This window comes from Colossoma macropomum, unplaced genomic scaffold (genome assembly GCF_904425465.1).
Source record: "Colossoma macropomum unplaced genomic scaffold, Colossoma_macropomum, whole genome shotgun sequence".
Taxonomy (NCBI): Eukaryota; Metazoa; Chordata; class Actinopteri; order Characiformes; family Serrasalmidae; genus Colossoma; species Colossoma macropomum.
This window is the reverse complement of record NW_023495217.1, coordinates 46,329-72,619: the sequence shown is the minus strand read 5'-3', so window position 1 is coordinate 72,619 and position 26,291 is coordinate 46,329. Positions and strand designations below refer to the sequence as shown.

Here is a 26,291-nt window from a genome sequence, read left to right as displayed (position 1 = left end):
ATACGTACACAGCCTGCTCCCAATTTGCAAAAAGTGGTCTATCATGTGTTTTCCCACAAACCTCCTCCCACACACACTAACAGCTGTTAAAGACTGAAGGCAGCAAACAGACCAACCTGTCTCCCCCTGGCCTTCGCAAGCTGCTGCTAACACACTCAACACTTTACATTCAGTTTGTGCAACACCTACTGCAAAATAACTGTTTATACCTTCATACACTTTGCACTACGTAGTGTGTGTGTGTGTGTGTGTGTGTGTGTGTGTGTATGTGTGTGTGTGTGTATTGAGGTATTTTGTAGGTTTTTCTACATGCTAAACTTTCACTTAATAGACCTCTATACCTCACAGTAGAGGTCTGCATGGGACCAATTTTCTGTGATTGTTTTTTTAGTTCCGCTCCCACAGAAAATCTGTACCGCCCACAATCTAAACATTCAGCCTGCTCTCGCCTGCAGTCCGGTATAGCTGGTTTTCATGTGAGTTAGTAATAAAAAATGACTGCGACATGCTTTTAGTCGTCTTTATTGTTGTGTATTCGCCTTTCTTATGAGCACTTTCCACAGCTGTGGCCGTCTAAGAGCCTGTTTACATCTTGCATTAACATGTCTTTCATGTTTGGATTATACCTGGACAAATTCTATTTACACTTTTCATTAAAAATCTGTCCCCATTTCGTCCAGGTGAGGATCTGATTGTACCTTTCCCTCATAAAAAGAACATCAACACATTTGTTGTTTACATTTTACTTTTTCCCTATTGTGACACAAGCTCAGGACTAAGTTGGGGCTAACGTCGGCCTCACCTATCCTCCATCTTTTGTTTCATTGTGTATTCTCTCACCTGCTGGTCAGCAGACACATTCCAATCAAATAAGGAAAACACATTCCGTTTACACTTGTGTTAAATGTGGTTAAGATCCACCTAAGAGTGCTGTACTCTGAGTAATTCGATCAAAATCTGCTTGCAGTGTGTTCTGGAGTTGTTAAAACCTGGCTTTTCATGTGTTTGAGTGAAATTTGAACATGATCTGACCACCAAAAACACATGTTAATGCAGAGTGTAAACAGGCCCTCACTGTCCAAAGGCTCCGATGTTTCTGTAGCACACAAGAATGCAATTTTCATGTTGTTCATGTGGTTGTTTGCTTCCATTTAGAACTACTTTAGAACTTCTATTTAGAATGAGAGAATACATTTTGCTGTTAGATATTTCACTATATTGCCAAAAGTATTCAGTCACCCATCCAAATCATTGAATTCAGGTGTTCCAATCACTTCCATGGCCACAGGTGTATAAAACCAAGCACCTAGCCATGCAGACTGCTTCTACAAACATTTGTGAAAGAATGGGTCGCTCTCAGGAGCTCAGTGAATTCCAGAGTGGTACCGTGATGGGATGCCACCTGTGCAACAAGTCCAGGCGTGAAACTTCCTCGCTACTAAATATTTCACAGTCAACTGTCGGTGGTATTATAACAAAGTGAAAGTGATTGGGAACGACAGCAACTCAGCCATGAAGTGGTCGGCCACGTAAAATGACGGGTCAGCGGATGGTGAGGCGCATAGTGCGCAGAGGTCGCAAACTTTCTGCAGAGTCAATCGCCACAGACCTCCAAACTTCATGTGGCCTTCAGATTAGCTCAAGAACAGCATAGAGAGCTTCATGGAATGGGTTTCCATGGCCGAGCAGCTGCATCCAAGCCTTACATCACCAAGCGCAATGCAAAGCGTCAAATGCAGTGGTGTAAAGCGCCGCCACTGGACTCTAGAGCAGTGGAGACGTGTTCTCTGGAGTGACGAATCATGCTTCTCCGTCTGGCAATCCGATGGACAAGTCGGGGTTTGGCAGTTACCAGGAGAACGGTACTTGTCTGACTGCATTGTACTAAGTGTAAAGTTTGGTGGAGGGGGGATTATGGTGTGGGGTTGTTTTTCAGGAGTTGGGCTCGGCCCCTTAGTTCCAGTGAAAGGAACTCTTAATGCTTCAGGAGACCAAGAGATTTTGGACAATTTCATGCTCCCAACATTGTGGGAACAGTTTGGGGATGGCTCCTTCCTGTTCCAACATGATTGCGCACCAGTGCACAAAGCAAGGTCCATAAAGACATGGATGAACGAGTTTGGTGTGGAAGAACTTGACTGGCCTGCACAGAGTCCTGACCTCAACCCGATAGAACACCTTTGGGATGAATTAGAGCGGAGACTGCGAGCCAGGCCTTCTCGTCCAACATCAGTGTCTGACCTCACAAATGCGCTTCTGGAGGAATGGTCAAAAATTCCCATAAACACACTCCTAAACCTTGTGGAAAGCCTTCCCAGAAGAGCAGAAGCTGTTATAGCAGCAAACGGTGGCCCGACATCATATTAAACCCTATGGATTAAGAATGGGATGTCACTCAAGTTCATATTCGTGTGAAGGCAGACGAGCGATTATTTTTGGCAATATAGTGTACTTTTATATGCTCATTAATAAGTGATTATTATTATTTTGTTTTTTTCCATATGGAAGAAGGCAAGGATTGCTTCTGGAAGTCAACGCAGGTCCTTCACAACCAATTTCTGAAAGAACACTCAGCAGTGAACTGCATACCATGAAAATATGGAGCAGAGTGGCACGCAAGAGGCCTTTGCTCACTTCTGCTTACAAAGTTGCCTGGTTACAGTGGGCGAAGAGACACAACAATTGGAGTGTTCATGACTGGAAATGTGTTATCTGGTCAGATGAATCTTGTTTCTGCCCGTATGTGATTGATGCTAGGTGTCATTCATCGTGGACCTAAAGAAGCCTTCAATGAGGACTGCTTGCAAGGTGTGGTTCAATCTGCAGGAGGCTCTGTGACGTACGGGGGGTGTTTTATTCATGCGGAAATGGGTCCTTTGGTTGAGGTGACTGTAATTTGAACCATAGTGCCAACACTGAGCTGCTGGACATCCAGGTTTTGCCCTTTGCTCATCATCTTACCAAGGAACATTACATTCCTATCCCTGTAATCCAGGATGACAATTCTCACGCTCACAGGGCTGCAAATGTGACTGACTGGCATGATGAACATTCAGGAGCATTCACACATCTGGACTGGCCTGCAAAACCCCCAGATTTGAATCCTCTTGAAAATCTGTGGGACGACCTGGAACATCCAGTAAGATGCCAGGGAAGCCGACCGCGAAATCTGGCCAAACTATGCAATTCTTTGATGCAAGAGTGGCTGAACGTTAAAGTCGCCTACATCCAGAAACTTGTCAAGTCCATGCCAAATGACTTATATAATTTTGTTTTTCTTCAAAGGATCCTCCATGTATTTTAAGTGAACTCTGTATGATAGTGCATCACTTCACTACAGGCGGCACACTTTAATGCCTTCGGCTCGTGCCTGCGACCAAATCACAGCCGTGATGTTATTTCACAATAACACGCTCCTTCTCGCGTTCTATTGCTTAAGTAACTAAAAACATAGCCAAAGGCTTCATTTTTAAATCATAACAGTGCTGGTTAAAACAGAGTTGGTTAAATTGCTCCTCATCAGACAGCAGCACAGCAGAGTCTCTGCTTATAGGAATCAGTAAGTAAACTTCCATAATATATAGACTTTTTCCTTTACTATAGACTTTAATAGAAATACGCTTGTACTATTCAGTGAAACCAACAACAACATACGTTTTATTTTGAGAGAACTCTATTATAAACTGTATTTATCTAGTTGTGATGTGAGACTGATAAGATTAGCTAATGTTAGTACACTACAATGTTCATTTCTACGACTGTTTTACTGGACTGTCTCTGGCTGCTTTAGCACTCTATATTACATATAACATTATTTGCAATTGAATTTTAGTCATTTTAAAGTAAACATTAACATTATCTGTGTAATAAGATAATAATATACTACTAATAATTGTACTAAACGTGGCTAAAATCACATAGCTAACATACCTAATCTAGCTAATGATATCTAACCAAACAAACTTGGTTAGACTTGTATATCACCACTCTTCTCTAAATCTACAGTACATTACTAAAGCAAAGTGCTTGTCATGTGTGTTGTGTTTTTTATTCAAAATGTTTTATCTTTTCTTAATTTATATCTTTTCTTTTTTACAGGTTGGAGCAAACACGCATATCTGCAACAAACTGATAAGAATCTTAAATAATAATAAAGATTTACTTTCATTTAGGCCTAACAGTTTGTCATTATTGAGTAAATTTAGAACACTTTATGTATATAAGTAAAATTATATACAATATAAAATATTAAAGAAAAAAGAAAATTAAACACAATCGAGAAAAAAAAAATCTGCTCTAATCACCCAGTTTGTTCATGTTTCACGTGTTTTTCATATAACCCAGCAATTTTGGGTCAGATTAACCCAGCGTGTGTTCTGTCATATACAGACCCAGAACAGGATTATGAATATGACCCAAATAGGATTGTTTTTAACCCAGCATTTTTTTTTCATGATTTGTACAATATTTGTTCATGATCTCTTCCCAGTTTCTACTATATTAACTCATTGTAATTAATATTATTTACTGTATTAATTAACTAGTTAATATATTAGTCTGTCTGTTCATTTATATGCATTATTATTATATTATTATTATTATTATTATTATTATTGTTGTTGTTGTTGTTGAATGTTTACAATTATACATGCATTTCTAGATGTAATCTATTTTGCTTGACTGTTACAAAATATTAATTAATCATTGTTACCGTGTTAATTAGCTGCAGTACAGACAAAGTCTGTAATTCCAGTTAAGCTAAATGTGTTGGAGCTGAAAGTGCAAACTTACTTCATCTTGTTTATCAGTTACTGCATCTCACATCAGTTTGTCAGAATAATGTGAATAACTGCACTGACATTATGACTAAAGTACTGCATTATAATCAGCTGTTACTTTTACATGTTGGCTCACCTACAGGGTAGTGTTGTTACTCAGGAATAGATGAAGTAAATATACTGATATTGTGAGTTTATGAGTTATACTGAGTTTATATTAATAATATTATAATTATAATAATTGGTATAATAACTAATAATAAAAAATATACTAATAAAAAATAATTATTATAACTCAACTCAACGTTATTTATTAATAACTAGGAAATTAGCATTGTTTTAGAATTACTATTTAATTACATTACAACATGCAGAGCAGGGTGTCTGCAGGTTTAAGAACCACCGTGTTAAAAAAAAAAATCTGGTCTCATCTGTATCAAATGAACACTGAGGAGATGATCACACTCACCTGACAGAGTCAGTGTAACAGCATCACTGGTGTGTGAGTAGCGTGATTAGGCAAATTTAAAAATACAGTTGGCCCAACTTTCTCATGGTGATTTAGCTGACTGAACAACCTCTACTACGTTAATGTCATCTCGTAGCACATTCCAGTCATATTGAGGCAGATTCTACCCGTACTGAGGACCTAGATGTCATCAACGCTCCACCATAGAGACAGGAGGTTCGCACTTAGAGCAGCTTCTGGAAACTTCAGAAGGCTTAAAAACGTGTCTGGTAAGTAAATGCTTGGTTTATTTGATGTACCAACATTTTTTCAAATAGACATTTACTCAAACCTAATCCTATGATTTGTTAGTGTTGAACTCTGAATATGTTAAAATGAAAATGAGCATCATTTGCTAACAGTCATTTAGCTGCTGTGGTAGCTAGGCTAGCGAGTCACTTCTTTTCGATGAGTGCTTGCTCTCACAAAATAGCAGAAAGAGAAAAGTTTTTCTTATAAAAAAAACGCCATTTTCAGTTTGTAACAGTGTTGAATTTAGTTCATTTATTGAAGTTAATAGCTCTCCTGGAAGACCAGCTCAGTTCTAACTTATGCTAAGTTCGTTGAGTATTTGTTTCATCTGAAAAGGACCATTCAAAATAAAGTGTCACCCATATAGGTTTTCTTTTTCTTGTTTTTGATTTGCATATTTATTTTTTATACTGTCTACTTGGTGGATTATTCTCATCCATATGTTTTGTCTGGTGAGTGTTTATTACTAATTTTGCTTACTTTTTTTTCATTTTTGATTGCAGCCATGAAGAACCCACCTTCACAAGCAGCAGGTGACAAAGAAATTGACCAGAGACGTCAACATTTGTTAAGGGACGAGTATGTTTAGCACACTAGGGTGGTTTTCAGATGTTCATTCTCTTGCTGTCTCTCTCTCCCACACATACATATACACTTACTGGTCATTTTGATGGTATTTCTAATTTACAGATTGCAATCTATCTTTGCCCCCTTGGCAAAGTGGATTCTTCACCCTATTCCTCAGTGGTCAGGACCCCCACAGGACCACCACAGAGTAGGTATTATTTGGGTGGTGTATTGGACACAGCAGTGATGCTGGAGTTTTTAAAACATTGTGTCCACTCACTGTCCACTCTATTAGACACTCCAACCTCGTTGGTCCACCTTGTAAATGTAAAGTCAGAGACGATAGTTTATCTGCTGCTGCTGTGTCAGTCATCCTCTAGGCCTTCATCGGGGGTCACAGGACGCTGTTGGCTTTTTTTTGGTATTCTCACTCCAGCAGTGACGCTACCATGCCAGTGTCACCGCAGTGCTCAAAAAAATGAAATACAGCTACTACTACTACTACTAATAATAATAATAGTAATACCTGCTCTGTGGAGGTCCTGGATGGGGTCCTGATCATTGATGAACAAGGTGAAAGGGTTAACAAATTATGCAGAGAAATAGATCAACTACAATCTTCAATTGCAGAGCTACAAAGTGCACTTATACATTAAATGGACCTGATTAAATGGAAAAGGAGCATAAATACAAGGTAGCTGTACATATTTAAGTGGTCAGTGAGTGTATGCATATAGTCAAGTACAACAGTGTGCTGCACTCACCAATTTAGTTTGTAGTTTTTGGTAAACACCATTGCAACTGTTTCTTTACTTATATAATTGCTATTCCACTCACTTTGTCTAAACTGTAATTCTGTATATGTTGTTTAGACAATTAAAGCAATTGCTTTACGATGATTCTGGTGTAATCAATTCATGCCCACATACCAGTGAACACAGGTGAGCTTTAAGAATTGTTAAATTTACAAGACATGATACAGTACATAGTGGCTTAATGTGTGACATTATTTTCTTAGAACTGTGGCAGATATCTGATTGCTCAGCTGTGATCACCTGTGTTGTACTACCTCTTCTGTTTCTTTACACATTCACAGTTTTACTGCAGAGCTGTAAACCTACAGTTTAATGTTTAAAGGCACAGCTTAATATTCCTTAGTACTGATTTCCAATGAATATTTTTAATTAACTTCAGAAAGCTTTGCTCTGTGAGCAAGAATGTCATCACATAAACTAAGGTTTCTTTGTTTAATAAAGAAATAAAAGTTAATTCAACTCAAAGAGATTTGCGTAAGAATAGTTGTACTCCTTAGTGTGCAATGTTCTCATTTTAGCTCAACTAAATATTTACTTTAGTGTTGACAAAAATGTCAGTCAGGATAACTAATAATTTACAAAAGTTGAGTGAACAAGAAAAAATTGGGGTAAATTCTGTACCACGGTGTTTTTTTTTGTTTGTTTGTTTTTTTTTACAGTGTATACACTGACGTTACTGAAACAGCAGCACAACACACTGTTCAATGTAGCTGTAACTGAAACTTTGTCTATTTTATTCAAGGGGAGACAAAAACAAGGAGAAATTAAAATATCAGTAACAAGTTAAGTCTTAATCACGAATTTACAATGTAATTAGTATTAAAATGGTCAATAATCACTACTCTTTACACAAAGCAGTAATTAATCAGTAACAAGTAGATTAATTAACAGATCATTAACAGGACAACTCCAGAAACTACTTAGTTCTAATGTTACTTCTTTACATAAGTAAACACACTTATCAGTTCATTAGTGATAATAAGCAGCAGTTAGTACACAATTAATGAGTAAATAAGTAATGAATTAAAAACAAACCACACAATTAGTTAACAGAGGTGCTTAATCAGTAATTACTTATGTATGTAATAGGTAATGTCTAATGAACAGTTAACAGTAGCACTTTACAGATCAGTAATAAGTAGGTAAAGATATGGTACAATTATGATAAATAGTACTAACCTATTTTTTTTATTTATTACTAAATTATAAATTAGTACTTGTAGTGTAAGCAGTTGGTAATAAAATGGGAAATAATGTTAACAAACTGTTATAATCCATAAACAAAATGAAATAAAAAAATGTTCATTTTTATTTTTTAAAGAGAGAAAGTGAATGGCTCGTACAACATCATATGTGCTTAATGAACCCATCACCCCATTCTTTAAATGTTTATAGGTTTTTATAATATTCAGGGTTTTAAATAAAAAATGAAGTATTCCTGCTGAAAAGATGTGGTATTAGTGCTATAAAATATGATCTCACTTGTTTTTTTTTGTTTGTTTGTTTGTTTGTTTTTTTCCTGTTGCGTTTAAATGGTCAGGTGCAGTATGATATACAGACACAATTACAATCTGTAATTATAGCAAAAAAAATAGTGCTACTATAGTTACTGCATCTCAGATTGAGTGAGAACATCAGTTCTTCAGAATACTGTAGATAACTGTACTGAAATTATGATTAAATTACTGCATTATAATCACTGGTGGGTGTTCTATTGCTTTTACACAGTGGCCCGCTTTCAGACAAGTGTAGTTACTCATGAACAGATGAGGTAAAAATACTGAGAATCAGGGCTGAAAACACATCACATGTTCCTTTGGTGTCACCTGTTAACAAAATACTGTTACTCTGTTGCTCATTTTCTGAGCTACTAATCTAATAAGACACTTTCCACAAAAAAATAAAAAAAATAGCAAGCTTACCTTTCACTGTGAGGGTAACAGTATTGCTGGGTTGTGATGATGAGGGTCTGTTATCTCTCTCTCCTCTACACCAGTACTGATCCTGATCCTGATCTGCTGCTGATCTGATGCTGAAGGTGTTTGTCTGAGACTGATTGACTGCAGTTCTACTGCTGCCTTTATACCACTGATATCTCCAGTCACTGTGAGACTCTATCTTACACTTCAGAGTGACTGACTCTCCAGTGAACACAGGACTCCATGTGGGTTCTACAGTCAGTGTAGCGTTGGGTAAAGCTGTGGAAACAGATAAAAGGAAACAGCGTATTGTGTAAAATATTCCATCAGAGATTCATCATTTTATTTAAAAAATCTAAGCGTTCTTATCCAGAGAATTTATTTTTGGAGATTTTTTAAAGATTTTTTTTTGTCAGTTGAACAATAAAACTCTGACATTTCAGAAACCAATAACGTCAATATCAAATAATACAAATTTATGTTCATAAAAACAATAATGACTAACATCAGTTTTTTAAACAACATGATGTTGGTAATAGTAATCTATTTTAGCACAAGTATTCTTATGAGCTCGCTTTACAATGAGTGTAATAGAGTGATGATATTTGTCTGCCAGTTTCTTTCCTCTACAGCGATATTGATCTCCATTCATGTGATACTGAGATTAATGAACACTGAAGAGATGATCAAACTCACCTGATACAGTCAGTGTAACAGCATCACTGGTGTGTGAGTAGCGTGATGTTCTTCTCTCTGTTCCTCTACAGGTGTATTTTCCTCTGTGAGACTCTGTAACAGAGCTGATACTGTACTGCTGTTCATAACCGACAGGTCTGTATGGATCATCTTTAAACCAGCTGTGCTGCCAGTTAGAGACACCTTCTCCCTCTATGTCACATCTGAGAGTCACAGTCTCTCCTATAAACACCTGTTTATCAGGCTGTATGGACACCACAGCTTTTGGTCTCTCTGTGGAGAGAAAAAAAAATCGTCAGAAAAAATAATTCCAATTAAGTTTTTTTTCATGTCCATGGACAATATAAAGAATGATATTTTCAGACGTTAGCACACAGAACACACCTCCACTCTTTCCCTGTGAGTAGCACTACAATTCAGCATAATAATCAGATAAGCAAGGAACACAGCATTTTTAAAATGAACTTGTTAATTTATTACTAGTAATGTTACTTTCAAAACAAACACCTAAAGTGCATGAGAGTCTTTACATGTTCACTATTATTTACTTCTTACTTTATATCAGTAATCATTCACGAGTACCTTTTGTCTCTAAAATCTTTTTTGTAGAGATCTTCTGTGTATTTTTCCATCTATTTTGATTTTGATTTCATCTGTTATGATCCATCCACTGGCATCTCTTAGAGTATTGACTACTGCCTGAAATTTATTTTCAATTTTCCATATCTTCTAAAAATCAACCCTTGTTTTTCCATGTTTGTTCCTCTTTTTTCACACATCTTTACAGATGTTGTTGTAGTATTAGTCCATGTCTTTCCAGACAGGTCTCTGGACTTTACGGTTTAGCTTTCTTAAAAGATCTTTGCTCTTCTTGATTTTGGCATCTTTTCTCTTTTTTGCCATCTCCATTTTATCGTCAGCCATCCACGGTGAACTCCATGTGCTGGTGTCCAGGTGTACAGATGTCATTTTGGTTGCTTGAAAAATGTATTAGGAATGAAAAAGTCACTGTAATCACAGAAGCTCATTAGCTGTTCTCTTGCTTCATTACTGTTTCCAAGGCCATTTTGTCCGACTGCATTTTCCTCCTTCACTTTTCTGACCTTCGCATTCCAGTCTCCCACAAACAGTAGTAGGTCTTGTTTGCAGGTCTTGTCAATTTCAGCCTGAGTTTGATCACATAAATTTTCAATTTCTTCATCACTTGCGTCCATTACTGGGGCATAAACCTGGATTACTGTCATTTTGAATGGTTGTGCATGAAATCGGACTGACATCAGCCGATCATTCACAGCATTATATCCAGTAACAGTTTTGCTGATATCCTTGTTGACAGTGAAAGCCTCTCCATTTCTTCTTTCATGTGACCCAAGTAGTAGGTGGTATGTTTCCCTGGATTACAGTGTCCTAATCTGATCCATTTCAGCTCACTAATCTCTAGGATGTTGATGTGTAGATGATCCATTTCCATTTTCACTACTTCCAGCTTGCCATGATTCATACTTCACATGTTCCAAGTTCTGAGTTCGTTTTTTCAGCTTCAACCTTTCTTTTTTGCCCTTTACCTTCAGCAACTAGACTTCCTGAGGGCTTTGCTGTAGCCACATCTCACACACAAGCTGTACTCAGTGGAATCCTCAGCTCCTCCCCAGTAGTAAGGTGAGTGCCTTCCAACCTGAAGCTCACATTTTCTGACGCTATTCCAACAGTCATTCTGTCTATCTATGTCCATCATTCAGAATGAGCATTAATTAATAATGTATGTACCTTTTTCCACTTTTCTCGAGGGGACATAAAAACTAGTAGAGAAAAATTAAGATAGTGATAATTTGTCAAGTCTTAATTATGAGTTTTTAGTGTAATAAGTATTTTGACAGTCATTCTGTTGTGTCTACCTATGTGGTTTTCTTGCTAAGGAACAGAAGTGGTTTAACATTGCCTTCTTCTGCATGGCTGAATTGATATCTTTGCTGTCGTCCCCTCTGTGATCATCAACTGATGACATCATCCTATTTAGTTGCTGCTCAATAGAAGTGCTAGATTTAGTCTGGCACCTCTGCTAAGACCTTTCTCCCATGGAAGACCCTGAAAGGAGTTAAAACTCTGGGCAGCGTAGCTCTCGACTTCTCTGCCTCCTGGCATAGCTCAGCCTCCTGGCCTCAACAAGGCACGTACTATGAGAAGGGACTTGTTTTAGTGTAATAGAAATTCTACTTTTCTTGATTCCTTTTGGGTTTATTGTGTAGAATTATTTAGTTTACACATTAGTTAATAATGTGCACATATTTTTTCCACTTTACTTACAGGGTCACAAAAACAAATAGAGAGAAATTAACATATCAATAATTAATCAAGTCTTAACTGTGAGTTTATGGTGTAATTAGTAAAAATGATCACTTTACTGAGAGGGACACAAAGTCAAACAAATCAAAAGATTAATCAAAGATAATTAACAAGACCAAATCATACCTATTAGTGATTGTGATATTTCTTTATTTTATTAAACACAGTTATCAGTTTGTTAGCAGTGTAATAAGCTGCAGTTAGTACACAAATAATGAGTGAATAAGCTCTGAACTACTAAAACCTAAATGATCAGTTTACAGAGCACTCAATAATTCATTATTAGCTACTTCATCAGCAATTATTTAATAATTAATGCTTACAGAACGGTTCATAGAAGCCTTTTTCTTAGAGGACACAGTTTGTTAGAGTACACAGTTTACAGAGATCAGTAATAAATGAGTAATGATACGGTTACATTTCAGTCAAAAATTGTACTATGCTTAACATTACATGACAATTTTATATTTATTACTAGATATTAAGTTATTTATTACAGTGGTAACAAGTTGGTGGAAAAATGAAGAGATAGTTGTAAAAAGTTTTACTAAACTAAAAATTATGTGCTTTTTTATTTGCTATTAAATAATAAGTTAATTATTGTTAAAATGAATTGTTATTACTTAATTATTATTACAAGAAATTGTAGTGGTAATTAATTGGTAATAAAATGGAAAAATATGGTAAGAAAATCTAATTATCCACACAAACAATAATTCAATAACCATTACAATAAAAGTGAGTAATACTAAAAAAGTCCCTGTTGTAGCCTCTTTTCTATCTCTTTATAATTTGTTTATCTATTTATTTATTTATTTTGACATTTCCTGCAATAGCCACCAGCTCTTATAGTGTCGTATCTGGGTAATGAACATATCACCCCATTCTTTTAAATCTTTTATTCTTTCATAACATTAGGGTTTTACCACAAAAACAGTGAAGTAGTTCTGCTGAAATGATGTATTTATTGCTGTGAAAATAGTAATTAACTTGTTTTTTAACCTGTTATTTATTTAAATGGTCAAGTGCAGTGTGATGAACAGACACAGTTACAGTCTGTAACTACAGTGAAACTAAATGTGTTGAAGCTGAAAAATGCAAATTCATTTCTTTTAATATTGTTTCTCATTTACTGCATCTCACATCAGGTGAGAACATCAGTTCTTCAGAACAGTGTGAATAACTGCACTGATATTATGACTAAATCACTGCATTATAATCACTGGTGGTTGTTCTATTACTTTTACATAGTGGCCCACCTACAAAGTGTAGTTACTCATGAACAGATGAGGTAAAAATACTGAGAATCAGGAGTGAAAACACATGTTCCTTTTGTGTCGCCTATTAACAAAATACTGTTACTCTACTGTGAAGCTCAGATCTGGTAACAGACTCAGAAAGAGAAAAGACTCACACCACACCACACACTTCTTTATACAACATGGTTATCTTAACTGATCTTAACTCACCTTAACTTATTAATAACTAGAAAATCAGCATGTGATTTTTAGGTGAGTACAACATGGTAACATTACTTTATCATTTTAATTCTGACTGGTTATCACTACAATTATTAACTTAGATTTAATAATAACTAGAGAAATAGTATGTAAATTTTATGTTAGTACAATTTGCTGCCATAATATCATCACATGATCACCCAGTGATTCTGATCTGTAAATTGTGACTCCATTTACTAATAAATAAAGAATTAGTATTTAAAGTGGTTTCAGACATACATTATAGGCGTTCATTTAATGTGGAATCTTCATTGTGGGGAATTTTCATTTCCTGTTTTCTGTTCTACTCATCATAAAAGACACTTTCCTATAAATAAATTAATAAATAAAATAAAACTACAAATCTTACCTTTCACTGTAAGAGTACCAGTATTGCTGCGCTGTGATGATGAAGGTCTGTTATCTCTCTCTCCTCTACACCAGTACTGATCCTGATCCTGACCTGCTGCTGATGTGATGGTGAAGGTGTTCGTCCGAGACTGACTGACTGCAGTTCTACTGCTGCCTTTATACCACTGATATCTCCAGTTACTGTAAGTCTCTATCTCACACTTCAGAGTCACTGACTCTCCAGTGAACACAGGACTCCATTTGGGTTCTACAGTCAGTGTAGCTCTGGGTAAAGCTGTGGAAACAGATGAAAGGAGAGAAAATAGTTTAGAGTGTAAAATAGTCCATCAGAGATTTAACACTCCATTTTAAAGATTTACATATTCTAATTTAGATATTTTATTTTTGGATATTTATAAAGATTTTTCAAAATCACAGTTAAGGATAAAACATCTCTGACATCCCAGAAACCATTTAATTTCTAAAAATAAATGCTTAAAATGTATAATCTATGAACACAATATTGACTAATGCAATATTGACTATTGCAGTATCCAGAGAATTTAGACTCAGTTTCATTAATGCATATTCCCAGTCTGGGTCCTGGAGGCCCACTGCTCTGCACATTGTATGTTTTCCTGTTAAGCTGATTGCACGGATCAGTTGGAGCAGGCAAAACATGAAAATGTGCAGAGGAGGAGGTCTCCAAGAATAGGATTAAGAACCACTGTGTTAGCAAAAAATAAACAAACATCTGGTCTCATCTGTGTTACTGTGATACTGAGATTAATGACACTGAGGAGATGATCACACTCACCTGATACAGTCAGTCTAACAGCACCACTGGTGTGTGAGTAGCGTGATGTTCTTCTCTCTGTTCCTCTACAGGTGTATTTTCCTCTGTGAGACTCTGTAACAGAGCTGATACTGTACTGCTGTTCATAACTGACAGGTCTGTATGGATCATCTTTAAACCAGCTGTACTGCCAGTTAGAGACTCCTTCTCCCTCTATGTCACATCTGAGAGTCACAGTCGCTTCTATAAACACCTGTTTATCAGGCTGTATGGACACCACAGCTTTTGGTCTCTCTGTGGAGAGAAAAAAAAATCGTCAGAAAAAATAATTCCAATTAAGTTTTTTTTCATGTCCATGGACAATATAAAGAATGATATTTTCAGACGTTAGCACACAGAACACACCTCCACTCTTTCCCTGTGAGTAGCACTACAATTCAGCATAATAATCAGATAAGCAAGGAACACAGCATTTTTAAAATGAACTTGTTAATTTATTACTAGTAATGTTACTTTCAAAACAAACACCTAAAGTGCATGAGAGTCTTTACATGTTCACTTTCATTTACTTCTTACTTCTTACTTTATATCAGTAATTATTCACGAGTACCTTTTGTCTCTAAAATCTTTTTTGTAGAGATCTTCTGTGTATTTTTCCATCTATTTTGATTTTGATTTCATCTGTTATGATCCATCCACTGGCATCTCTTAGAGTATTGACTACTGCCTGAAATTTATTTTCAATTTTCCATATCTTCTAAAAATCAACCCTTGTTTTTCCATGTTTGTTCCTCTTTTTTCACACATCTTTACAGATGTTGTTGTAGTATTAGTCCATGTCTTTCCAGACAGGTCTCTGGACTTTACGGTTTAGCTTTCTTAAAAGATCTTTGCTCTTCTTGATTTTGGCATCTTTTCTCTTTTTTGCCATCTCCATTTTATCGTCAGCCATCCACGGTGAACTCCATGTGCTGGTGTCCAGGTGTACAGATGTCATTTTGGTTGCTTGAAAAATGTATTAGGAATGAAAAAGTCACTGTAATCACAGAAGCTCATTAGCTGTTCTCTTGCTTCATTACTGTTTCCAAGGCCATTTTGTCCGACTGCATTTTCCTCCTTCACTTTTCTGACCTTCGCATTCCAGTCTCCCACAAACAGTAGTAGGTCTTGTTTGCAGGTCTTGTCAATTTCAGCCTGAGTTTGATCACATAAATTTTCAATTTCTTCATCACTTGCGTCCATTACTGGGGCATAAACCTGGATTACTGTCATTTTGAATGGTTGTGCATGAAATCGGACTGACATCAGCCGATCATTCACAGCATTATATCCAGTAACAGTTTTGCTGATATCCTTGTTGACAGTGAAAGCCTCTCCATTTCTTCTTTCATGTGACCCAAGTAGTAGGTGGTATGTTTCCCTGGATTACAGTGTCCTAATCTGATCCATTTCAGCTCACTAATCTCTAGGATGTTGATGTGTAGATGATCCATTTCCATTTTCACTACTTCCAGCTTGCCATGATTCATACTTCACATGTTCCAAGTTCTGAGTTCGTTTTTTCAGCTTCAACCTTTCTTTTTTGCCCTTTACCTTCAGCAACTAGACTTCCTGAGGGCTTTGCTGTAGCCACATCTCACACACAAGCTGTACTCAGTGGAATCCTCAGCTCCTCCCCAGTAATAAGGTGAGTGCCTTCCAACCTGAAGCTCACATTTTCTGACGCTATTCCAACAGTCATTCTGTCTATCTATGTCCATCATTCAGAATGAGCATTAATTAATAATGTATGTACCTTTTTCCACTTTTCTCGAGGGGACATAAAAACTAGTAGAGAAAAATTAAGATAGTGATAATTTGTCAAGTCTTAATTATGAGTTTTTAGTGTAATAAGTATTTTGACAGTCATTCTGTTGTGTCTACCTGTGTGGTTTTCTTGCTAAGGAACAGAAGTGGTTTAACATTGCCTTCTTCTGCATGGCTGAATTGATATCTTTGCTGTCGTCCCCTCTGTGATCATCAACTGATGACATCATCCTATTTAGTTGCTGCTCAATAGAAGTGCTAGATTTAGTCTGGCACCTCTGCTAAGACCTTTCTCCCATGGAAGACCCTGAAAGGAGTTAAAACTCTGGGCAGCATAGCTCTCGGCTTCTCTGCCTCCTGGCATAGCTCAGCCTCCTGGCCTCAACAAGGCACGTACTATGAGAAGGGACTTGTTTTAGTGTAATAGAAATTCTACTTTTCTTGATTCCTTTTTGGTTTATTGTGTAGAATTATTTAGTTTACTCATTAGTTAATAATGTGCACATATTTTTTCCACTTTACTTACAGGGTCTCAAAAACAAATAGAGAGTTTATGGTGTAATTAGTAAAAATGATCACTTTACTGAGAGGGACACAAAGTCAAACAAATCAAAAGATTAATCAAAAGATAATTAACAAGTCTAAATCATAACTATTAGTTAGTTGTTATGATATTTCTTTATTTGAGTAAACGCAATTATCAGTTTCTTAGCAGTGTAATAAGCTGCAGTTAGTACACAAATAATGAGTGAATAAGCTCTGAACTACTAAAACCTAAATGATCAGTTTACAGAGCACTCAATAATTCATTATTAGCTACTTCATCAGGAATTATTTCCAAAAGTAATAATTAATGCTTATAGAACGGTTCATAGAAGCCCTTTTCTTAGAGTACACCGTTTCTTAGAGTACACAGTTTCTTAGAGTACACAGTACACAGAGATCAGTAATAAATGAGTAATGATACGGTTAAATTTCAGTAAAAAATTGTACTATGCTTAACATTACATGATAATTTTATATTTATTACTAGATGGTGATGAAAAGTTGGTGATGAAATGATAAGATAGTAGTAAAAAGTTTTACTAAACTAAAAATTATGTGCTAATTCTTATTTGCTATTAAATAATAAGTTAATTATTGTTAAAGTGGATTGTTATAACTTAATTATTATTACAAGAAATTGTAGTGGTAATTAATTGGTAATAAAATGGAAAAATATGGTAACAAAATCTAATTATCCACACAAACAATAATTTAATAACTATTACAATAAAAGTGAGTAATACTAAAAAAGACCTTGTTGTAGCCTCTTTTCTATCTCTTTATAATTTGTTTATCTATTTATTTATTTATTTTGACATTTCCTGCAATAGCCACCAGCTCTTATAGTGTCGTATCTGGGTAATGAACATATCACCCCATTCCTATAAATCTGTTATTCTTTCATAATATTAGGGTTTTACTGCAAAAACAGTGAAGTAGTTCTGCTGAAATGATGTATTTATTGCTGTGAAAATAGTAATTGACTTGTTTTTTAACCTGTTATTTATTTAAATGGTCAAGTGCAGTGTGATGAACAGACACAGTTACAGTCTGTAACTACAGTGAAACTAAATGTGTTGAAGCTGAAAAATGCAAATTCATTTCTTTTAATATTGTTTCTCATTTACTGCATCTCACATCAGGTGAGAACATCAGTTCTTCAGAATAGTGTGAATAACTGCACTGATATTATGACTAAATCACTGTATTATAATCACTGGTGGTTGTTCTATTACTTTTACATAGTGGCCCACCTACAAAGTGTAGTTACTCATGAACAGATGAGGTAAAAATACTGAGAATCAGGAGTGAAAATACATCACATGTTCCTTTTGTGTCGCCTATTAACAAAATACTGTTACTCTACTGTGAAGCTCAGATCTGGTAACAGACTCAGAAAGAAAAAAGACTCACACCACACCACACACTTCTTTATACAACACGGTTATCTTAACTGATCTTAACTCACCTTCATTTTATTTATTAATAACTGGAAAATTAGCATGTGATTTGTAGGTGAGTACAACATGGTACCATTACTTTATCATTTTAATTCTGACTGGTTATCACTACAATTATTAACTTAGATTTAATAATAACTAGAGAAATAGTATGTAAATTTTATGTTAGTACAATTTGCTGCCATAATATCATCACATGATTACCCAGTGATTCTGATCTGTAAATTGTGACTCCATTTACTAATAAATAAAGAATTAGTATTTAAAGTGGTTTCAGACATACATTATAGGCGTTCATTTAACGTGGAATCTTCATTGTGGGGAATTTTCATTTCCTGTTTTCTGTTCTACTCATCATAAAAGACACTTTCCTATAAACAAATGAATACATAAAATAAAACTACAAATCTTACCTTTCACTGTGAGAGTAACAGGATTGCTGCGCTGTGATGATGAGGGTCTGTTATCTCTCTCTCCTTTACACCAGTACTGATCCTGATCTGCTGCTGATCTGATGGTGAAGGTGTTTGTCTGAGACTGACTGGCTGCAGTTCGACTGCTGCCTTTATACCACTGATATCTCCAGTCACTGTAAGACTCTATCTCACACTTCAGAGTCACTGACTCTCCAGTGAACACAGGACTCCATGTGGGTTCTACAGTCAGTGTAGCTCTGGGTAAAGCTGTGGAAACAGATGAAAGGAGAGAAAATAGTTTAGAGTGTAAAATAGTCCATCAGAGATTTAACACTCCATTTCAAACATTTACATATTCTAATTTAGAGAATTTATTTTTGGAGATTTCTAAAGATTTTTCAAAATTACGGTTAAGAATAAAACATCTCTGACATCCCAGAAACCATTTAATTTCTAAAAATAAATGCTGAAAATGTATAATCTATGAACACAATATTGACTAATGCAATGTTGACTATTGCAGGATTCAGAGTATTTAGACTCAGTTTCATTAATGCATGTTCCCAGTCTGGGTCCTGGAGGCCCACTGCTCTGCACATTGTATGTCTTCCTGTTCAGCTGATTGCACGGATCAGTTGGAGCAGGCAAAACATGAAAATGTGCAGAGGAGGAGGTCTCCAAGAATAGGATAAGGAACCACTGTGTTAGCAAAAAAATAAACAAACATCTGGTCTCATCTGTGTTGCTGTGATACTGAGATTAATGACACTGAAGAGATGATCAAACTCACCTGATACAGTCAGTGTAACAGCATCACTGGTGTGTGAGTAGCGTGATGTTCCACTCTCTGTTCCTCTACAGGTGTATTTTCCACTGTGAGACTCTGTAACAGAGCTGATACTGTACTGCTGTTCATTACTGACAGGTCTGTATGAATCATCTTTAAACCAGCTGTGCTGCCAGTTAGAGACACCTTCTCCCTCTATGTCACATCTGAGAGTGACAGTCTCTCCTCTGAACACCTGTTTATCAGGCTGTATGGACACCACAGCTTTTGGTCTCTCTGTGGAGAGAAAAAAAAAAATCGTCAGAAAAAATAATTCCAATTAAGTTTTTTTTCATGTCCATGGACAATATAAAGAATGATATTTTCAGACGTTAGCACACAGAACACACCTCCACTCTTTCCCTGTGAGTAGCACTACAATTCAGCATAATAATCAGATAAGCAAGGAACACAGCATTTTTAAAATGAACTTGTTAATTTATTACTAGTAATGTTACTTTCAAAACAAACACCTAAAGTGCATGAGAGTCTTTACATGTTCACTATTATTTACCTCTTACTTTATATCAGTAATCATTCACTAGTACCTCTTGTCTCTAAAATCTTTTTTGTAGAGATCTTCTGTGTATTTTTCCATCTATTTTGATTTTGATTTCATCTGTTATGATTTGTCTATTGGCATCTCTTGGAGTGCTGACTGGAGACTGAAATTTATGTTTGATCTCTTGTATCTTTGGAATATCAACCCTTGTTTTTCCATGTTTGTTCCTCTTTTTTCACACATCTTTACAGATGTTGTTGTAGTATTAGTCCATGTCTTTCCAGACAGCTCTCTGGACTTTACGGTTTAGCTTTCTTAAAAGATCTTTGTTCTTCTTGATTTTGGCATCTTTTCTCTTTTTTGCCATCTCCATTTTATCGTCAGCCATCCACGGTGAACTCCATGTGCTGGTGTCCAGGTGTACAGATGTTATTTTGGTTGCTTGAAAACTGTATTAGGAATTAAAACTTCACTGTAATCACAGAAGCTCATTAGCCGTTCTCTTGCTTCATTACTGCTTCCAAAGCCATTTTGTCCGACTTTATTTTCCTCCTTCACTTTTCTGACCTTCGCATTCCAGTCTCCCACAAACAGTAGTAGGTCTTGTTTGCAGGTCTTGTCAATTTCAGCCTGAGCTTGATCACATAAATTTTCAATTTCTTCATCACTTGCGTCCATTACTGGGGCATAAACCTGGATTACTGTCAGTTTGAATGGTTGTGCATGAAATCGGACTGACATCAGCCGATCATTCACAGCATTATATCCAGTAACAGTACTGCTGATATCCTTGTTGACAGTGAAAGCCTCTCCATTTCTTCTTTCATGTGACCCAAGTAGTAGGTGGTATGTTTCCCTGGATTACAGTGTCCTAATCTGATCCATTTCAGCTCACTAATCTCTAGGATGTTGATGTGTAGATGATCCATTTCCATTTTCACTACTTCCAGCTTGCCATGATTCATACTTCACATATTCCAAGTTCTGAGTTCGTTTTTTCAGCTTCAACCTTTCTTTTTTGCCCTTTACCTTCAGCAACTAGACTTCCTGAGGGCTTTGCTGTAGCCACATCTCACACACAAGCTGTACTCAGTGGAATCCTCAGCTCCTCCCCAGTAATAAGGTGAGTGCCTTCCAACCTGAAGCTCACATTTTCGGACACTATTCCAACAGTCATTCTGTCTATCTATGTCCATCATTTAGAATGAGCATTAATTAATAATGTATGTACCTTTTTCCACTTTTCTCGAGGGGACATAAAAACTAGTAGAGAAAAATTAAGATAGTGATAATTTGTCAAGTCTTAATTATGAGTTTTTAGTGTAATAAGTATTTTGACAGTCATTCTGTTGTGTCTACCTGTGTGGTTTTCTTGCTAAGGAACAGAAGTGGTTTAACATTGCCTTCTTCTGCATGGCTGAATTGATATCTTTGCTGTCGTCCCCTCTGTGATCATCAACTGATGACATCATCCTATTTAGTTGCTGCTCAATAGAAGTGGTAGATTTAGTCTGGCACCTCTGCTAAGACCTTTCTCCCATGGAAGACCCTGAAAGGAGTTAAAACTCTGGGCAGCGTAGCTCTCGGCTTCTCTGCCTCCTGGCATAGCTCAGCCTCCTGGCCTCAACAAGGCACGTACTATGAGAAGGGACTTGTTTTAGTGTAATAGAAATTCTACTTTTCTTGATTCCTTTTTGGTTTATTGTGTAGAATTATTTAGTTTACTCATTAGTTAATAATGTGCACATATTTTTTCCACTTTACTTACAGGGTCTCAAAAACAAATAGAGAGAAATTAACATATTAATAATTAATCAAGTCTTAACTGTGAGTTTATGGTATAATTAGTAAAAATGATCACTTTACTGAGAGGGACACAAAGTCAAACAAATCAAAAGATTAATCAAAAGATTAATCAAAAGATAATTAACAACTCCAAATCATAACTATTAGTTAGTTGTTATGATATTTCTTTATTTGAGTAAACACAATTATCAGTTTCTTAGCAGTGTAATAAGCTGCAGTTAGTACACAAATAATGAGTGAATAAGCTCTGAACTACTAACAACTAAATGATCAGTTTACAGAGCACTCAATAATTCATTATTAGCTACTTCATCAGGAATTATTTCCAAAAGTAATAATTAATGCTTACAGAACGGTTCATAGAAGCCCTTTTCTTAGAGTACACAGTTTCTTAGAGTACACAGTACACAGAGATCAGTAATAAATGAGTAATGATACGGTTAAATTTCAGTAAAAAATTGTACTATGCTTAACATTACATGATAATTTTATATTTATTACTAGATGGTGATGAAAAGTTGGTGATGAAATGATAAGATAGTAGTAAAAAGTTTTACTAAACTAAAAATTATGTGCTAATTCTTATTTGCTATTAAATAATAAGTTAATTATTGTTAAAGTGGATTGTTATAACTTAATTATTATTACAAGAAATTGTAGTGGTAATTAATTGGTAATAAAATGGAAAAATATGGTAAGAAAATCTAATTATCCACACAAACAATAATTTAATAACTATTACAATAAAAGTGAGTAATACTAAAAGAAGTCCTTTTTGTAGCCTCTTTTCTATCATTTTATTCATTTGTTTATCTATTTATTTATTTATTTATTTGACATTTCCTGCAATAGCCACCAGCTCTTATAGCGTAATATCTGGGTAATGAACATATCACCCCATTCTTATAAATCTGTTATTCTTTCATAATATTAGGGTTTTACTGCAAAAACAGTGAAGTAGTTCTGCTGAAATGATGTATTTATTGCTGTGAAAATAGTAATTAACTTGTTTTTTAACCTGTTATTTATTTAAATGGTCAAGTGCAGTGTGATGAACAGACACAGTTACAGTCTGTAATTACAGTGAAACTAAATGTGTTGAAGCTGAAAAATGCAAATTCATTTCTTTTAATATTGTTTCTCATTTACTGCATCTCACATCAGGTGAGAACATCAGTTCTTCAGAATAGTGTGAATAACTGCACTGATATTATGACTAAATCACTGTATTATAATCACTGGTGGTTGTTCTATTACTTTTACATAGTGGCCCACCTACAAAGTGTAGTTACTCATGAACAGATGAGGTAAAAATACTGAGAATCAGGAGTGAAAATACATCACATGTTCCTTTTGTGTCGCCTGTTAACAAAATACTGTTACTCTACTGTGAAGCTCAGATCTGGTAACAGACTCAGAAAGAAAAAAGACTCACACCACACCACACACTTCTTTATACAACATGGTTATCTTAACTGATCTCAACTCACCTTCATTTTATTTATTAATAACTGGAAAATCAGCATGTGATTTTTAGGTGAGTACAACATGGTACCATTACTTTATCATTTTAATTCTGACTGGTTATCACTACAATTATTAACTTAGATTTAATAATAACTAGAGAAATAGTATGTAAATTTTATGTTAGTACAATTTGCTGCCATAATATCATCACATGATTACCCAGTGATTCTGATCTGTAAATTGTGACTCCATTTACCAATAAATAAAGAATTAGTATTTAAAGTGGTTTCAGACATACATTATAGGCGTTCATTTAATGTGGAATCTTCATTGTGGGGAATTTTCATTTCCTGTTTTCTGTTCTACTCATCATAAAAGACACTTTCCTATAAACAAATGAATACATAAAATAAAACTACAAATCTTACCTTTCACTGTGAGAGTAACAGGATTGCTGCGCTGTGATGATGAGGGTCTGTTATCTCTCTCTCCTCTACACCAGTACTGATCCTGATCTGCTGCTGATCTGATGGTGAAGGTGTTTTTCTGAGACTGACTGGCTGGAGTTCTACTGCTGCCTTTATACCACTGATATCTCCAGTTACTGTAAGACTCTATCTCACACTTCAGAGTGACTGACTCTCCAGTGAACACAGGACTCCATGTGGGTTCTACAGTCAGTGTAGCTCTGGGTAAAGCTGTGGAAACAGATGAAAGGAGAGAAAATAGTTTAGAGTGTAAAATAGTCCATCAGAGATTTAACACTCCATTTCAAACATTTACATATTCTAATTTAGAGAATTTATTTTTGGAGATTTCTAAAGAATTGTCAAAATTACAGTGTAATGCTGCACACGCACAGAAAGACCCTCGCGGATATTAAAAAGGAAGTGGTTTACTGAGAGAATAGCAGGATGGTCAGACAGTTTCAGGGCAAATCCAAAATCAGAATCCAAAAGCCTAGCAAAAAGTCAAAAAAACTGAAAATACAAAATACAAAAGCGACCAGAGCAAAAGGGCAAACACAAAAACGCAATATCCAAAAAACAGGCAAAGGGTCCAATACATAAGTCAGGAAAACAGTAGAAAAACGCTCAGCAGTCCAGTGAAGGGCAATACCTTGCAATGAGGAGAACAAACCAGAGTCCTTTTAAAGTCTGAGGCAAACAAACACAGGTGAGTTGCATTAATACTCGGGTGACTGAGAACGAGGAAGATGTGTGTGATTGGTGGAAGGAGTAACATCATCAGGATTGGAATCATGGGAAAAGGAGTCCTGGAGAGTATTAGGCAAGGGAGGAGGAGAACCCGGAAGCGTGACATACAGTTAAGGATAAAACATCTCTGACATCCCAGAAACCATTTAATTTCCAAATATAAATGCTGAAAATGTATAATCTATGAACACAATATTGACTAATGCAATGTTGACTATTGCAGGATTCAGAGTATTTAGAGTCAGTTTCATTCATGCCAGTCTGGCTCCTGGTGGCCCACTGCTCTGCACACTGTATGTTTTCCTGTTCACACTCTCTTCAACTCAGTAACGGGTGTTATTTTGTTGATTGGACGGATCAGTTGGAGCAGGCACAACATGAAAATGTGCAGACGAGGGTATCTCCAAGAACAGGATTAGGAACCACTGTGTTAGCAAAAAAATAAACAAACATCTGGTCTCATCTGTATTGCTGTTATACTGAGGTTAATGAACACTGAGGAGATGATCACACTCACCTGATACAGTCAGTGTAACAGCATCACTGGTGTGTGAGTAGCGTGATGTTCCACTCTCTGTTCCTCTACAGGTGTATTTTCCACTGTGAGACTCTGTAACAGAGCTGATTCTGTACTGCTGTTCTTTACTGACAGGAGTGGATGAACCATCTTTAAACCAGCTGTGCTGCCAGTTAGAGACTCCTCCTCCCTGTATGTCACATCTGAGAGTGACAGTCGCTCCTACAAACACCTGATCATCAGACTGTATGGACACCACAGCTTTTGGTCTCTCTGTGGAGAGAAAAAAATCCTCAGACGAAATAATGAACTAAAGGTTTTTTTTTCTTCATGTCTACACACAATATAAAAATGTTACTGTTAAATATTAGCACACAGAACACACCTCCACTCTTTCCCTGTAAGTAGCACTACAATTCAGCATAATAATAAGATAACAATGGAACACAGCATTTCTTTTTAAATGAACTCATTAATTTATTACTAGTAATGTTACTTTCAAAACAAACACCTAAAGTGCATGAGACCCAGTATACATATGTCATCAGGAGTCTTTACATGTTCACCATTATTTACTTCTTACTTTATGTCAGTAATCATTAACTACGAATTTATGTGTCTCTAATTTTTTTTTTGTAGAGATCGTCTGTTTATTTCTTCCGTTTGTTTTGTTTTTAATGTCATCTGTTATGATTTGTCTATTAGCATCTCTTGGAGTGCTGACTGGAGACTGAAATTTATGTTTGATCTCTTGTATCTTTGGAATATCAACCCTTGTTTTTCCATGTTTGTTCCTCTTTTTTCACACATCTTTACAGATGTTGTTGTAGTATTAGTCCATGTCTTTCCTGACAGCTCTCTGGACTTTATGGTTAAGCTCTCTTAAAAGATCTTTGTTCTTCTTGATTTTGGCATCTTTGCTCTATTTTGCCATCTCCACTGTATCATCAGCCATCCACGGTGAACTCCATGTGCTGATGTCCAGGTGAACAGATGTTATTTTGCTTGCTTGAAAACTGTATTAGGAATTAAAAAGTCACTGTAATCACAGAAGCTCATAAGTCGTTCTCTTGCTTCATTACTGCTTCCAAAGCCATTTTGTCTGAATGTATTTTCCTCCTTCACTTCTCTGACCTTCACATTCCAGTCTCCCACAAACAGTAGTAGGTCTTGTTTGCAGGTCTTGTCAATTTCAGCCTGAGCT

At 36.0% G+C, this 26,291-nt stretch overlaps 1 protein-coding gene across 2 annotated transcripts in view; it reads right to left on the bottom strand.

The window, feature by feature from the left end:
• LOC118801190 (basement membrane-specific heparan sulfate proteoglycan core protein-like) overlaps positions 1-26,291 on the bottom strand; it is a 76,361-nt gene that overhangs the window by 24,812 nt on the left and 25,258 nt on the right. For both annotated transcript variants that reach the window (XM_036561363.1, XM_036561364.1), the window contains 8 exons: positions 25,088-25,360; positions 23,782-24,051; positions 19,543-19,815; positions 18,750-19,019; positions 14,546-14,818; positions 13,748-14,023; positions 9,536-9,808; positions 8,843-9,118 (listed from right to left, as the gene is read on the bottom strand). In XM_036561363.1, coding sequence (XP_036417256.1) covers positions 8,843-9,118; positions 9,536-9,808; positions 13,748-14,023; positions 14,546-14,818; positions 18,750-19,019; positions 19,543-19,815; positions 23,782-24,051; positions 25,088-25,360 — 2,184 coding nt within the window. The remainder of the gene's footprint in view (positions 1-8,842; positions 9,119-9,535; positions 9,809-13,747; positions 14,024-14,545; positions 14,819-18,749; positions 19,020-19,542; positions 19,816-23,781; positions 24,052-25,087; positions 25,361-26,291) is intronic.